Source organism: Grus americana, chromosome 1, assembly GCF_028858705.1.
Source record: "Grus americana isolate bGruAme1 chromosome 1, bGruAme1.mat, whole genome shotgun sequence".
Classification (NCBI taxonomy): domain Eukaryota; kingdom Metazoa; phylum Chordata; class Aves; order Gruiformes; family Gruidae; genus Grus; species Grus americana.
This window is the reverse complement of record NC_072852.1, coordinates 76,723,975-76,738,127: the sequence shown is the minus strand read 5'-3', so window position 1 is coordinate 76,738,127 and position 14,153 is coordinate 76,723,975. Positions and strand designations below refer to the sequence as shown.

Here is a 14,153-nt window from a genome sequence, read left to right as displayed (position 1 = left end):
CTTATTAGATATGTTTATTCATAACCAATTTTTTTTGCAATGCAGATAGTCTTTGATCCTTGCTTACAGCTGACCAATTATTCTGAAACAGTACTGCCAAAAAAACCCTGAAATGTGTGCTGCTGATAGACCATGTGATATGCAACTTGTATTTGGATATAATTTTTTAGGGGAGGGAAAAAAAAAAAAATCCCAAAACCTAGCAATAGCAAAAGAGGAGGAAAGAATATATCCTGGTTTGATCCCAACACTAAACCATTCACTGAGATCCATGATTACTTTACCTTTGCTAGCTGACTAAGGATTTAAATTGTTGCTAACTCTTTCTCTTGGTACTCTAACATTTCATGGTATTTAAGACTTCATTGTAATCAAAGTCATCAACCATTCTGTTAAAGTATATTTGGTCTTGCAACATTCCTTTTGATTACTGTTCTTGCAGGCAAAAAGATAAGTTTGAAAGATGATCATGTCCAAACATGATTTTTTCTTTCGTTTTAAGCAACTGGTTTTGGTTTTATGAAGTTACAGTATAAAAGACTTAACCATTCTTAACAGAGTGAGTTCTCTGTGCTCCCTACCAGTGCAACTACTTGCATCAGTTTCTTTAGGTAAGCATTAGCATAATTTCCCATTGTTGAGGAGACTTCTTCCCCCTAATCTCGCAGTGGACAAACAACTCATCAGAAGTATTTGGTATTTTATAAATGACTTGGTCTTCAAATTAAAGCCTTCCCAAAATTTAGGGGTTTTGGGGACTTTTTGGTTGGTTTGGTTTTTTTTTTCAAATGGTCTTTTTCCATGATGTTGTAAATTTTGAAGTCAACAGATAAACATGAAATGCCAATAAGGAGACAAAGGGTTGATGGAATCACAACTGTGGGAATAACAAACAGGAGTATGAAGACCATTGGCTTCTCTATTAGCAGTACAGCTGTTGGCATCAGTACAGCACCACAGGTATTACTGGTGCAGAAAGTATGATGGAAAGTGGAGAGATCATAGAACCCACATTTAATTTTGGGGTTGGAAAATTATGAATTTATCATTGTAATTTTTAAAAAGAATCAAGGAGTGACTCGATTGCAAGGCATACCCTTAGCAAACAGGAAATATCAGACACTGAAGGGTGGCTTTTTTCCCCGCTATACTAAGCAAAAAGAAGAAATGAAGTTCTGGAAGCTACAAATATGTAAATTTAAATGAAGAACAGACTTGGAACTGAATTCAGCAAGGAAATGTGAAACAAATGACCTTTGATTTATTTAACATCAAAGATGATACACAGTAGAACTCCTGATAGAACAAGGACTTTCAGGATTAGTTTCCTAAAACCCACCTTTTAAAGATTTTAAGTGTTGCACAGCCATCCGTAACACTGTAAGCTTGTCTAGCTTTCGTGGCATGGGATTGCACTGAGGTATCATTGCTGACAATTCCTCTATCAAATTATTCATTTTATCTCTTCTTCGTTTCTCTGTTTGACTGTGAGCCTCTCTAAGAAGAAAAATTATTTTAAGAAGGATGTGGAACACATGATTTCCTCCATACTATTCATCAATTCCATTTTGGAAGTGGTACATATCACAAGAAGTACTATTGCACTGAAACAGGTTTTTTTATACACTACTTGTATTTGACAATTGAATTAGATTCACTTGAACAAAGCAGAAATGGTCACAATAATGATGTGAAAAATATACCTCAAGCAACAACTTGGTTATATGTGGCAGGAACAAGAGGCTATGAAGACTTATAAAAGTTAAATTCTTCTTGAGACCCTTGACATCCAAGTGAATACCTTGACACCTTATTGTATACCCGAGAAATTTTGATGTCATTAGTAATCACAGGAAGACGTTTCTGCTCCCTGGCCCTATCTACCTGGCCTGTGTAACTAAGACGGGGTATTCATTCTGCTATCTTTTTTCCCCTTCCTCCTTTTTTTTTTTTTTTTAAAAAGGGTGTTCTCAGCACTTGCTAAAGAATCTCTGAACTGTGTTTTATGCAAACTCACAACAATCTGAGATGAGCAACATCTTGTTATCTCATTACCTTAAAAATTACTAAGACTGGACACAAACACAAGCATTTATTCATAGCACAGCAGATGCAACAGACAACACATTTATATGTGCTTATAGGAGATGTAGCAGAAACTGAAAGAAAAAGCTATGCCTCATGTAATTTCACCAGAGGCACTTCAGAGACCTTTCCCCTTCATTTGCCTGATAAGGTGGTAGAAAGGATTTCAGCCTCTGTGCATACCTTGTGTCTCAGGTTTCATCTCTTGGTAAGCCTCTGTCCAAGAACTCAACCACAGAAAGAGAGCTTCCTTCTTAGACAGTTTTCATCAGAAAATCCCATTTAAGGCACATGACAGTGCACATCACAAATGTATTTATATCTCAGGTCACCTTTTCTTTAATTCTTTCTAGTGGAGTATGTTAGTTTTTCCTGCTGATCTCCTCCCCTCTAACATCCTCTAGCAGATCAAGAAAAGTTTAATGCATTCTATTCCCTCCTTACACAGAAGACAAGCTAGGCACTCAATTAAAACAAAGATTATTTTCCTTTCTGCTTGAGACCAGACAGTGGTAGTTAACCAAACTGAGGGACAAGTTTTGGTTAACTGATCTCCCAAACTCTTCCTCTTAGGCATACTGTAACAGAAGGTATTAAAGGTAATAAAGTTAACTACACCTGGCCTGTTGAGAAAGAACAAAGTACAATTTTAAAGACCTAGTCTTCTATTATTTTTATTATTTTTCCCCAAAATAAATCCCTTCTTCATACAAATAATTGTGTCATTCATCCAAACAATTAGCTTTTCTCTCTCTAAAGCCTTTTTTTAAATTTAATTTTACCAGTTATTCTCAGCTCTACAAGTTCACCCAACTTTTCCTTTGTGTCAGGTAGGAACAGTCAAGTAATATATTGTGTATGCTTCTCAAACTGTGAGCCTCAGGAAGACAGATACAAACATTTGGGGAATGAGAATAATCTCTAATAGTCAATAAGTAGTTATAGAAACCTGAACATGTGGATGCAGAAATTCAAGTGATGACTGGATGATTCAAAAACTCTTCTGTTATATTCCCCAGTTACAAAGGGGAAGGGAAAAAAGCAAGTTCCTAATAAGCTTGAGAAAAGAAACACTGGAGAGAGATAATTGTTTCAGCAAACCTTAAAAAAAAAAAAATCTTCTAATTGTTTTTTTCTCCAACTAACGAACCAAAGCTTAAGGAAAAAATTAACAATACAACATGAAAGTTATTACAGCAACGAATAAAACAGAATCTTGTATAGCAATCTGGGATACTCAGTAAAGAAAAATAAATTTTGGAGTTAAACAAAAACTCCGTAAATATATTTTGGAACACTTTCATTTCTTCAATTTCATTTAAATTACAGGAAGAGTTCATAATTATTAGTTAGCATACTGTATAAATAATGCTTTTGACAGCAGAGTGGATTGTGTATTTCTGCTTTGACATCTCTGCTCACATGATAAATAAAAGACACTTATTTTTAAAACAACTTTATAAAACAGCTCTAGTTTTACTATGTGGCTTGCCTATAGTTTAAAATATTTGTTTGGATGAATCATGACTGCATTCAGTCACACAGTATTTCAAACCTTACAAGTGCTTTATATGAATTTCAGTTTGGATTCAGGTAAGATGTGAATTCAAAGTGCAATGGCAAACCTTGAATAATTCCCTATACAAAAACTTGTTCCAGAACAAGAATTCTTCATTGTGCTTTAGCTGAATCCATTTTCACATGGGATAAATTTTAAATATCTCCAAGTGTAGGCAAATCTAGAAAAAACAATTCTCAAATTCATAGACTGAGGATCAACTCCTCCCTTTATACACAACTCCAGTGTACTGCATTTAATTCTCACCTTGAAAATTTTAACCTCAGGTTTTTGCTAACCATTTGAGACATTCTGTAACACAACTTTCATTAAAATTAGTAGAAAATAAAATTCTCAAAGAAGCTCTAAAAATTAGTATAGATTTAGGAGGAAAAAAGAAAAGTTTACTGTTAAATATTTGATGGTTTTATGAATGTTACCCACAAACTCATATTTTACTATTGTGAATCTGAGTATTTACTAGCAAAATGTACTTTTATTATAAATTAGTACCTGAAATCTTTTATTTTAAGATGTTCTTCATCTTCACTCCTAGAGAAAACAAGATATAGAGTTTTACATTGCATATTTAATACTAGACACGTCTTTCCTCCTATGAATTCAAGATATAGAAAATGCTACAAATTTGCTACGGCTCTAACAGAAGCAAACCCACAAAAATTCCTAAACCAAAAATGATCTAGGAAGTGATGCATAATAGAAAGAGACCAAAGCATAACTTCCAATATTCACAGTTATGTGAATATATTATGGGGATGTTTCATAATTACAGGGCTATTTTTATCCTGGAGAAAACAACATTAATGGAACATTCAAATAACTTAAGTCCAGGCTTGATTTTATTTTTTGTTTTATTTAAAATTTTAAAGAGACATCATCTATTCATGTTTTTATTTCCAAAATCTTACTGTCAAATGATGAAAAAAGTAACCCTAGCCTAGACTTGGCCTAAAATATACTTTAACTACTCATGGTCAGAAAAAGTAAAAATTAAGTATTCTCCCATACCATACAGCAATGACTGGAAAGTCTGTGTAATAAAATTGTAAATGGAAGACAATCATAGGTGCCTGTATCACGATAAATACTTGGCAGCAAGAAAATATGAAGGATGATTCAAACAAGGACAATGATCTTTTTCTCTTCCCTAAGATCACTGTATTCTTCACCACCATCTATTAAGAATTTCAGAACACGGCCTAATAGTTATCTTGCCAATTTAGTATGAGCAATTTGGTACTTGCAGTGAGGCAGTTCCCATGTAAATACTGGCTATGATTTTCTTTAAAAGAAAAACTGATTAAAAATATTTTTAATCTTCCCACAGCACTACTTCAGCTTTTTTTTTTTTTGCATTCAGCAGTGGAAACATCTCATGCAATACTCTAAACTCCATTCCAGAGGAGAGAACTGCTAACCTATGACCATATGTTGTACCAGAAGGATTATAAGGAAACAGGCCAATCAGTCACCAGCTATTTCCTATAAGGAAATGGAAGTAGAAGAACAGTTGGAGATTAATTACAACTTTAGGAAAGACCCCAAAAGCTGCTTCCACCTGTGACTAAGCACTGACCCCAGCCAGGATCCAGAAGCCAGAGCCAAATTAACACACAATTCAGAGATCCAGCTCTTCAACCTGGGATTTCACTTGAACCCAGGAATCTTCTAGACAGTCTGATAAACCTGAACACAGGAATAGGCTGGGCTCACAAGACCCTAGGACTTTTCTTCAGTGAAACTGTTTCAGATTTAGACAAGTTCACAATAACTAATATTTTGCTTTCATTTTAAAAGAAACTTTTACCAGAAATGTGCATATACTATGAACTCCAACAGAAGCTATATTGCCTGACCTCGAGAGGAGAGGAGATAAGGGGGAGCCAGACCAACTGCAATGCAGCGTGTGGCCTATTAACTAACTCTCCTTCTCCCTCAGGAGCTCCACTTGGGGAAGAAACTAGAACAAATTTGCTGCTCAAGCAATCAGTCACAGCCTTCAATGGATTTATATAGCCTCTGTCCTAACAGCCGTGTTGTTACTGATATAAATAGCTAGATTAAAACTACCTTGACTACATGAACATAGGGTGAAATTCTACCTCATGGCTGTAATGTAGGTATACTTAATTGGTACTAAAAGAACAGAATCTGTCTTATTCAGGAAAAAATAAAGAATATCACCTTTTCTTCTATTTTCTCAATTGATTTATTAAACATGCTTCCTGATTTCTTCTAAAATGGAAGCAGAGGTTTTAAAGACATAAGAGGAGTATTTTTATTCATACTTTTCCCTCATAAGTGCCATGGAAAAATCCACAAAGAAACAAATAATTTATCTCCAAAGAAAGATTTGTGTACTACCCAATAAGCCATGCACCAAACACTAACTACAAGGATAAAAAAGAATGCTGCACAGCTTCATATAAACAAATATATTTTCTAAGTAAGGTATCCAGGTGCAGAAAAAGAAATCACAACAAAGTAATCATGTAATTAATAATTATCCCATAACATACACACACAAAGGGTTTACTTAGGCTGCATTGCCAATCTTAACTCTGGTTTGTCACCTTGCCATAGCAGTATTTTAACATAGTTGTGGCAGTTCTATTTTAAAAAGCACTTGACAAGGTTAAAACAAACAAAAAATGTTTGCGTGCACCAGTCCTAGAAGAGTACAAGACCTTTCCTTCACCCCCCAGTCATCTTATTTAAATGTTACTTTTCATTCATTCCCATTCTTACCTTAACTTCAATACTACCAACTCTGGTACAGTTAATAAGCAAGTCAGAGTGCCTTCTTAGAAAGAAATACAAGAAAACCTTAACACTGGCTGGATCTATCCATCCTGTTAATTAGCTATATGTTTATCACCTTTTGCTCTACAATCACCTGCCCTTAGACAAAGCATTCCTTAAGGCAAACCACACGGCTCATCTAGCCAAACAGAAAAATGCAATACATTTATAGCACTGAAAACAGAAATGGATTCATTTATAAAATGTACCTTTTCTGAGGGTCACCATCAACTTCAATTGTATCCCTGCAGAAACAGTTAATAAAGTAAGCAAAATGTAGTTTGAAGCACAAAAAGATGACTTGATATATCCAATGAAAAAAAGTCAAAGAAAAATTTTAGTGGAAACCCCACTTGATTTTCAGCAAGAACATTAGTTTTTAGAAACTAATTACTGCTTCTTATAAAACAATACTTTTTCAATTAGTATTTCAACTTGGAGACAAAATTTTTTTATGACAGAAGGAAACACTATTGAGCACTTCTACTGAGCAGGTAAAAATCAACAAGTGCTACTGAAAAAGAATGGAGATTTTTTTTTTTTTTTCCCCAGAAACTAATGTATTTCTGGAGTTTTCAGATTCAAGATACACTTGAATCTCCAAGTTGACAATTATATCAACATCCACAGTATGGCTACATTCTGTAGATCAATGGACTATATATGGAAGAAGCAGGGATTGAAGAGAATTGCTTTAATAATCAAATACATGTATATTTTCTACTCCCTCTTTTTAAAGGTGAATTTTCCACACTAGTTTGGAGATACTTGTAATGCACTAGATTCACAGGCTGACTTGTGTCCCTTACTTACGGCTGATTAATATAGCTTTGAATAGATCACTTTTAAAAAATATTTTTCTATGTAAATGATTATTTTGTTAACTGTCATCTGTTTGGCAGCTATAAAACAGGAGAAAACAGACAACAACAGTATCATCTCAGTAAATTATGACCCACTTAAAAAGGCTGAGTACTACTGTAGGACAGACCTCATTTTTAGGGCACAGGTCTATCTGGACATTTAAGTAAATAGCTGCCCTAGTCACTGAAGAAGCGGTTGTGATTCCACACTTCTAGATCAAAGAACTTAACTAGTAATCTTGTTTCACACTTTAAGGTGATACACTAGTGTACACTTGTGAGACTTCAAGCAACTTAATAACAATTTGCTGCAAAGAGAACTTGCCTTTACTAACAGGCAAAGAAAAAAAAGTTAGAATTGAAATTTCAGCATTAGAGACATATTGCCCAGACACTTCAGGCCCGGAAATGGCATTACAGAATTCTACATATATCCCTTAGATTTAAGGATTATTTTTTCTATTTTTAATAACTCAGGGCTGTTAAAGAATGCATTTGGAAGAAACTGTAATAAATAACGGTAATAAATAAAGGAAGGAGGATTAGTTACCATGTTGCATAAATAACAGATGAATGTCTCAAATTTATGTTGAGACACATACAGAATCAATTTACTTACTGGTTATCAGAATCACTTCCTTTGCGCTTCCTTGGAATCTCAGCCACAGAAGCATTGAAAGAAGTGGTGGTAGAAGGCTTAGTCATTGGATTCATGAGGCTGGGGACTCCAGAAGCAATGCATGGGTTTCCATCTATTGAGAAATTATCAGGGGGGTGGGAGGGAAAAAAAGCAACTCAGTGTCCAGAGCTACATTATCGTGTATCCATTCTGATTTTAATTTGGAAAAAAAAATTGTTCGTGGGTGGCTTCTATGCCTCTGACACAAAAACCAAAGGTTGCACTGCTACAACTTAAGTATAGAAAAGAGTACACTGTCTTCCCACAGTAATGATCTCATCAACCCAATCAACACATAAAATACACAACTTCACACGACCTTAGCAGACTACACTTAAATCCCCCAGCACCTCAAACATCCTGCTGTAAAAATCACAAAACAGCATTAGCTAGCAGATCAAAATACTGTGACTAACACAAAATTCAACTTAAAAACCCTATGTTTTTTAACTGAAAAAAATATTTCTTAAACAAGCTGGACATCCACAAAATGAAATTTTGCCATAACTACGTTCTGACATAAAATCTATAATGACACATAACGTGAGCAACGTAAATTGGAAGAGTCTTGAAAGCTTGACAAGTTCTACCTTAACGTTCCCTTCACAATTCTCCTCTCAAGGATAACTGCTTTGTTTCTGGGAAGGATAGAAGAGAAGTCACAAGCCAAAATAATGCTAGCAACCTACTGGGAAAGGAAAACTGCCTCCAGGAATCTAAGCACTATTACACTTTTTTCTATCTCAATGCAAAGCTATCACATAGAATCACCCGTTTGATGGTTAGGTAAATAATCAGAATTAATTCTGTTTCAGCAAATGTAGCCACTCCTTTAGGCTTCCTGTCCTAGTGAGGAAAGTATCCTATGTGATACACCTAGAAAGAATATAAGCATTAACTTCATGAAGGGTCAGATGAGGCATTGAGGGAGGTCATTAAGGAACTCATCATCTCCTACTTTTAGGAAGAGGCAAAAACCAAGATGGGTACTTTCAAATTCCAGCAGGAAGAAAAACTGGATACTTTATTGTGAGCTTTTTTTTTTTTTAGCACATATGCTGTCTGTAAATGACAGGTAAAGGCATATAAAAAAATTATACACAGTGTGTGGTTTTTTTTTCTTCTTAGGTGTAAGAATATCTTACATCAGAAAAATTACCTCCTAGGTTCTCATTTTCTGTTGGAATATTACTCTAGACAGTTAAATGAAAATAGGCTAATACTTGAACAACAGCTTGCCTGGTCTTCCACTAATCCTCTCTCTACCAAGTCAGACTACACAGAGTCAGCCCTGTTTTATTTTAGAAAGCTCTTTAACTCATTAAGTCACACAGGAAGTTCCAAAAAAAGAGGTGGAAACTCAAAGAATCAATAAATGCTTGACAAATAACTAACAACCTTTGGGCATCTGCAACAGAAAGAAAATTTGATTACTTCAAATACACAACATATTTGAGTTAGGGATATTAAAAACGTATTAAAAGAAATTACATCATAAATACTAAAAGAGTACAAATAGTAGATGTTTGAAATAGTTTTATGATTAATCATAACTTCCTAATAGTCTCATTTTATATTTCTACTATAAATTCTTGCAATTTCAAAAACAAACAAACAAACCTCCATCAACAATTCCAAGGGAACTCTTTATTTATAAAGAGTAGTTTTAATTTACTTAAGTAACAGCAGCCTATAATTACTAGATTAAGTTATTGAAGTATAATCATACTTCATGAATAGTCATGGAAGAGTATTTACTAAACAGAAACCTACATGTATGAAAGGCAAGAATGCCTTCAGCACAACAGATCCTTTCGTCCTGGAACAAAGCAGGAGAGAACAGACCCACTGACCTAAATACTCCTTTGCACACAGATGGCCAGTCTGCTTTCTAAACCACTTCCATTTAAAGGAACAAAATGAAATGCATCATTTACAGCTTTTCCAATTTATCCTTCATATTATCAAAATAACTACTATTTTTTCCTCACACTCAAGAAACAAATTCTGAATACTGCACTTATCTCCTCTACATTTCCCAATAACACCCTTTTCTCCTTTTTTTAACTAAGAAAATAAAAAATGTTTAGATTATCAGCAATAACAACCTATTAAGAACTTCTGCAAATTTTAGGTGATAAACTGAATCCTAAATACTAACACTGTGACAAACTAAGTCCATGTTAAATGTCATCTAACTAAATGCCAGTAAGATAGCTGGTTGATCTTAGACAAAAATATAAGGCTAAGAATCTGTATTGATCCCCAACATGTACAGCATGCAGCATATATTCTTTATATGTAGTCTTTAAGATTCTCAAAAAAACCCCAAACCAAACCCAAAAACCATGCAAAAGAAAACAAATAGAGAAATAAATTTAAAGTTTCAGAACTACCAAACTTAGTAGCAAAGTAATTATTCGGAATTTAACAGACAAGAGCAAATCTTTTTAATACCTACTACTCACTGAACAAGAAGCAGAAGGAAACAGTTCATAAAGCTAAGTCAGCTTTGAGAAGTCAGTAAGAGTGCTTTAAAATAATCTCTTAGGGCTTTATAATCGCTATCGTAATGATGCTAGGTGACTCCAAGGTGCTTACTCTCTCCCTGTAGAGTGTCTTAACCTTGTGTAGCCTGTGATGAAAGATTTCTTTACTTCTCCAGCTATACCACTTTGGGAGAGCTGGGTAACAGATTTAAAAATTTTGGGGTTCACAAAGAGAATGAGTTAGAATGCACTCCAGTAACCAGGATAAGCTTCTACGATAGGAAAAAGCTGGATTCTTTCATTTGTGCACCTGGCTGAATTTCTTATATTTTTCAATTTCAGTGAACATTTTCATACCATTAACGTCAAAAATGAACACCCCTAAGAACATATGAAGCAAAACCAAATGTTTCCCAATTTCATAGCACTCTTGCTTCATGAAAAATAATATCCAGAAAGACCATTCTTTATTACAAGTTTATTTTCCTGGAAAATCAAAATCATTAGTCAATTTCTAAACTCCTAGAAACAGTTTAATTCAACTAGAGATATTTTGTTTTACCACCCCAAAGGCTATTACTTACACTAATCTGGTTTGCAAGTCAAATAAAATTACAACTGAGAAATGACATGTTTTTTAAAAAAATTATTACTGTTCCTTTCAAAGTTTTGCTAATGCCCTGGCATATTAATAACCGAATTTTAATGGTAAGTGAATAACTCCTCAAATACATGTGTCTATTTATGATCTATGTTTGGCTCTCAGTATTAAGTATATATACTTATCTATATTAAAAATTAAAAATATTTTAAAAGTATATTAAGCACATCAGGACAGATGAAAGTAATACTAAAAAAACCCTACTGTAATCATTCTCTCTGCAAAAAAAGCAAAGACCACCCAAACATTACAAACACACCGTATGAGAAATAGCTCATTTGAGTAAGTGTATCAGAAATAAAAAGCTATTATTTTAACACTAACGTTAATATATTTCATAATCAGGCAAATGAAGTATTTAAGGAATGGTTATCAGTATCACAGTTCTCATCATAACAACCTATAAGACCATACCCTACTGAACTACAACCTCTCTCATGTTTTTCTACAAGAAAAAAAAAATTACAGTCCCAAAGGAAATGAACAACTGCAAATGAGCAACATGAAACTACTGTTTTGGGGTGGGATATGAAGTAAAGACATAGGAAATCAACCATATTCCTATGTTCAGCAAAGGTTCTGCGTAAATAATGACATGCAATGCATTAAGAAACAAGGCTTGGGAGACACTACATTTTTTCCAATTACTGACAATAATATTTTCTAAACACATGCCACATTCCTGAACTCTTTTCTCCACTAACAGTTCTAAGGTTTTCAGTTCCTAAACAAACACAATCTATTACAAAAGGCTTATGGCCAAACTCCACCAGTCTTAAAAGGTGAGATTCATCTGAACAAATAAAGATGTCCACATCTGAACTAGCCATTCTAGTCCCTCTTGGAGGGAAGAAATTTCTAGGGTGATTCATCTCAACCTAAAATAGATTCCTACAGTTGGCTAGATGAAATACAACATTTCTAGGGTGATTAATCTCAATCTAAAATAGTTTCCTACAGTTGGTTAGATGAAATACAGTCCAAGAGTGCCTACTTCAATAATTATACAAAGACCAGAACAACTAGCTCATCTTTAGATGTCTACAGAGTAGATATCCAAGTCGAAGTGAGATGAATCCCACCCAAGGTAGCTATAGACCTATCATGCAATTCTTAAAATATAACAGCTACAGACAACACCTGTTTGTGTCATGTGCAACAAGTTTAAGCCCAAGACAGTCTTTCAAAATTATTGCCTTAATGACCACCTCATGACCCACTCACCCCCCTCTGAAAGGTTAGCTTTTCTGGCTAGGTTTACTCCTCTTACACTTTCCTAAAATATTACTTTAGTACTAAAACATTATTTTGACTTTTTAGAATCATCAAAAGGAAATCATACAAGACACACATAAGCACTCTAAAAATCAGTAGGAAAATACAAGTCATGTAGGTATGAATAATAAAAAAAGCTGTCAGTCAGCCCTCATTTAGCCAGTGTAAAAAAGAATATCTAAATCCATCTATCAGAACATGACAGTAAAATATGCTTGAAATAACATATCAATTAATAAGTACATTTATAAAAACTTACGGGTGGTGCTGCTCTTCATAGTCTGTACACACCAGACTTGGAGAAATGTCACAGCTCTGCAGCTACTTAAGTAACAATGTGGTAACACTGGCACAACCTTTCTAAGAATAAGAAGGCACTTTCAATCCACCTTCCTATTTTGAAACACTTTCTGGCAGAAGGAAAGGAGAAGAAAGAAGCTGCTTTGAATTGAAATTTCTAAGACCACAGATGCCACAGACTATCGTGTATTTTCCAAATGTATGTTCCTGGCATACACAAAGCCCTTTAGCTAGATATTTAAGCTTTAACATAATTTTGACTTCTTTAAACTTGTCAGAAGTGACTGTAGTTAGTGGCACATAAGGGTTCTTTAGTCTAACAACATGAGTTATTAAAACTGAAATCTACTCACGCTATTAGGCTGTGTCTATGCTAGTAAATACAATGGCATAACAGCAATAGGTCAGTAGAGAGAAGCAGCTGGCGCAGAAGTCCCTGTTTCTAATTTGTAAGTAGTTCAGGGAGCTTACACTAAATCACATTTAGTCTGGTTCACTGGGCCAAAAATCCTTACAATGCATGTGTTTTAAAGCTGTCTGAGAACAAACCACTGGTTCACAGAATCACAAAATGGTTTGGGTTGGGAAGGGACCTTCAAGATCATCCAGTTCCAACTTCCCTGCCATGGGCAGGGACACCCTCCACCAGACCAGGTTGCCCAAAGCCCCATCCAACCTGGCCTTTAGAAGTTCCAGGGAGGGGGCAGCCACAACTTCTCTGGGCAACCTGTTCAGTGCCTTATGTTTGCAATTGCAATATGTTTGGTACATGCCTGGAGTAGCCCTAACCTTGCTACAATAACATTCTAGTTTAGTTTCTTCTGAAAGGAGTCCAGTTAATTCATGCCAAAACTGCTCTGCAAATCAAACCCATAAGCAGTGGGGATAACAGAATTCAATGCAAACCAATGCTATTTCTCTGAACCAAAACACTAATGTGCACACAGCCTCCAAGTACTTAGTTGATTTCAGGGTCTCAGTCTAAAGTTCTTAGGAGTGCAGTCATACAAGGAAGGAGAGATATATATACACACGCACAAATCTAGGCACACAAGCAACCTAACTTTTCTAAACTGAGGTACTACTCAACACGTCAACTTGGATTCTTAAGTTTTGCCAAAATTGATGTGCTACTTTTATTTAAGATATGTCTCTGATTACCTAAGCAATTCTATCTTTACATGCAGCACACACAGCATAGCTATGGAGTCAAATAATTTCAAATAACTATATCATGCAAATTGCTTTATTTTACTACAGAGTTATTTTTCTAAAATTATTTTAATGAATTCTTACTGCGGATTTTCATTAGGGAATGAGAAAACTACATCTATATCCTACATACATACAGTACTGTATGAGAAAGACAGTTACAAGTGCTGTGATATGCATCGCTTTACAGATCCTGCAGAACAGAACA

The 14,153-nt window shown here is 34.8% G+C and overlaps 1 protein-coding gene across 3 annotated transcripts in view; it reads right to left on the bottom strand.

Annotated features, from left to right (window-relative positions):
- The window catches only part of BMAL2 (basic helix-loop-helix ARNT like 2), a 38,667-nt gene that overhangs the window by 21,769 nt on the left and 2,745 nt on the right, over positions 1-14,153 (bottom strand). For all 3 annotated transcript variants that reach the window (XR_008578849.1, XM_054838632.1, XM_054838646.1), the window contains exons 2-5: positions 7,949-8,081; positions 6,676-6,711; positions 4,157-4,195; positions 1,340-1,497 (exon numbers count right to left, since the gene is read on the bottom strand). Coding sequence is in view for 2 of the 3 variants with exons in the window: in XM_054838632.1 (XP_054694607.1) it covers positions 1,340-1,497; positions 4,157-4,195; positions 6,676-6,711; positions 7,949-8,081 (366 nt within the window). In the remaining variant the exon portion in view is untranslated. The remainder of the gene's footprint in view (positions 1-1,339; positions 1,498-4,156; positions 4,196-6,675; positions 6,712-7,948; positions 8,082-14,153) is intronic.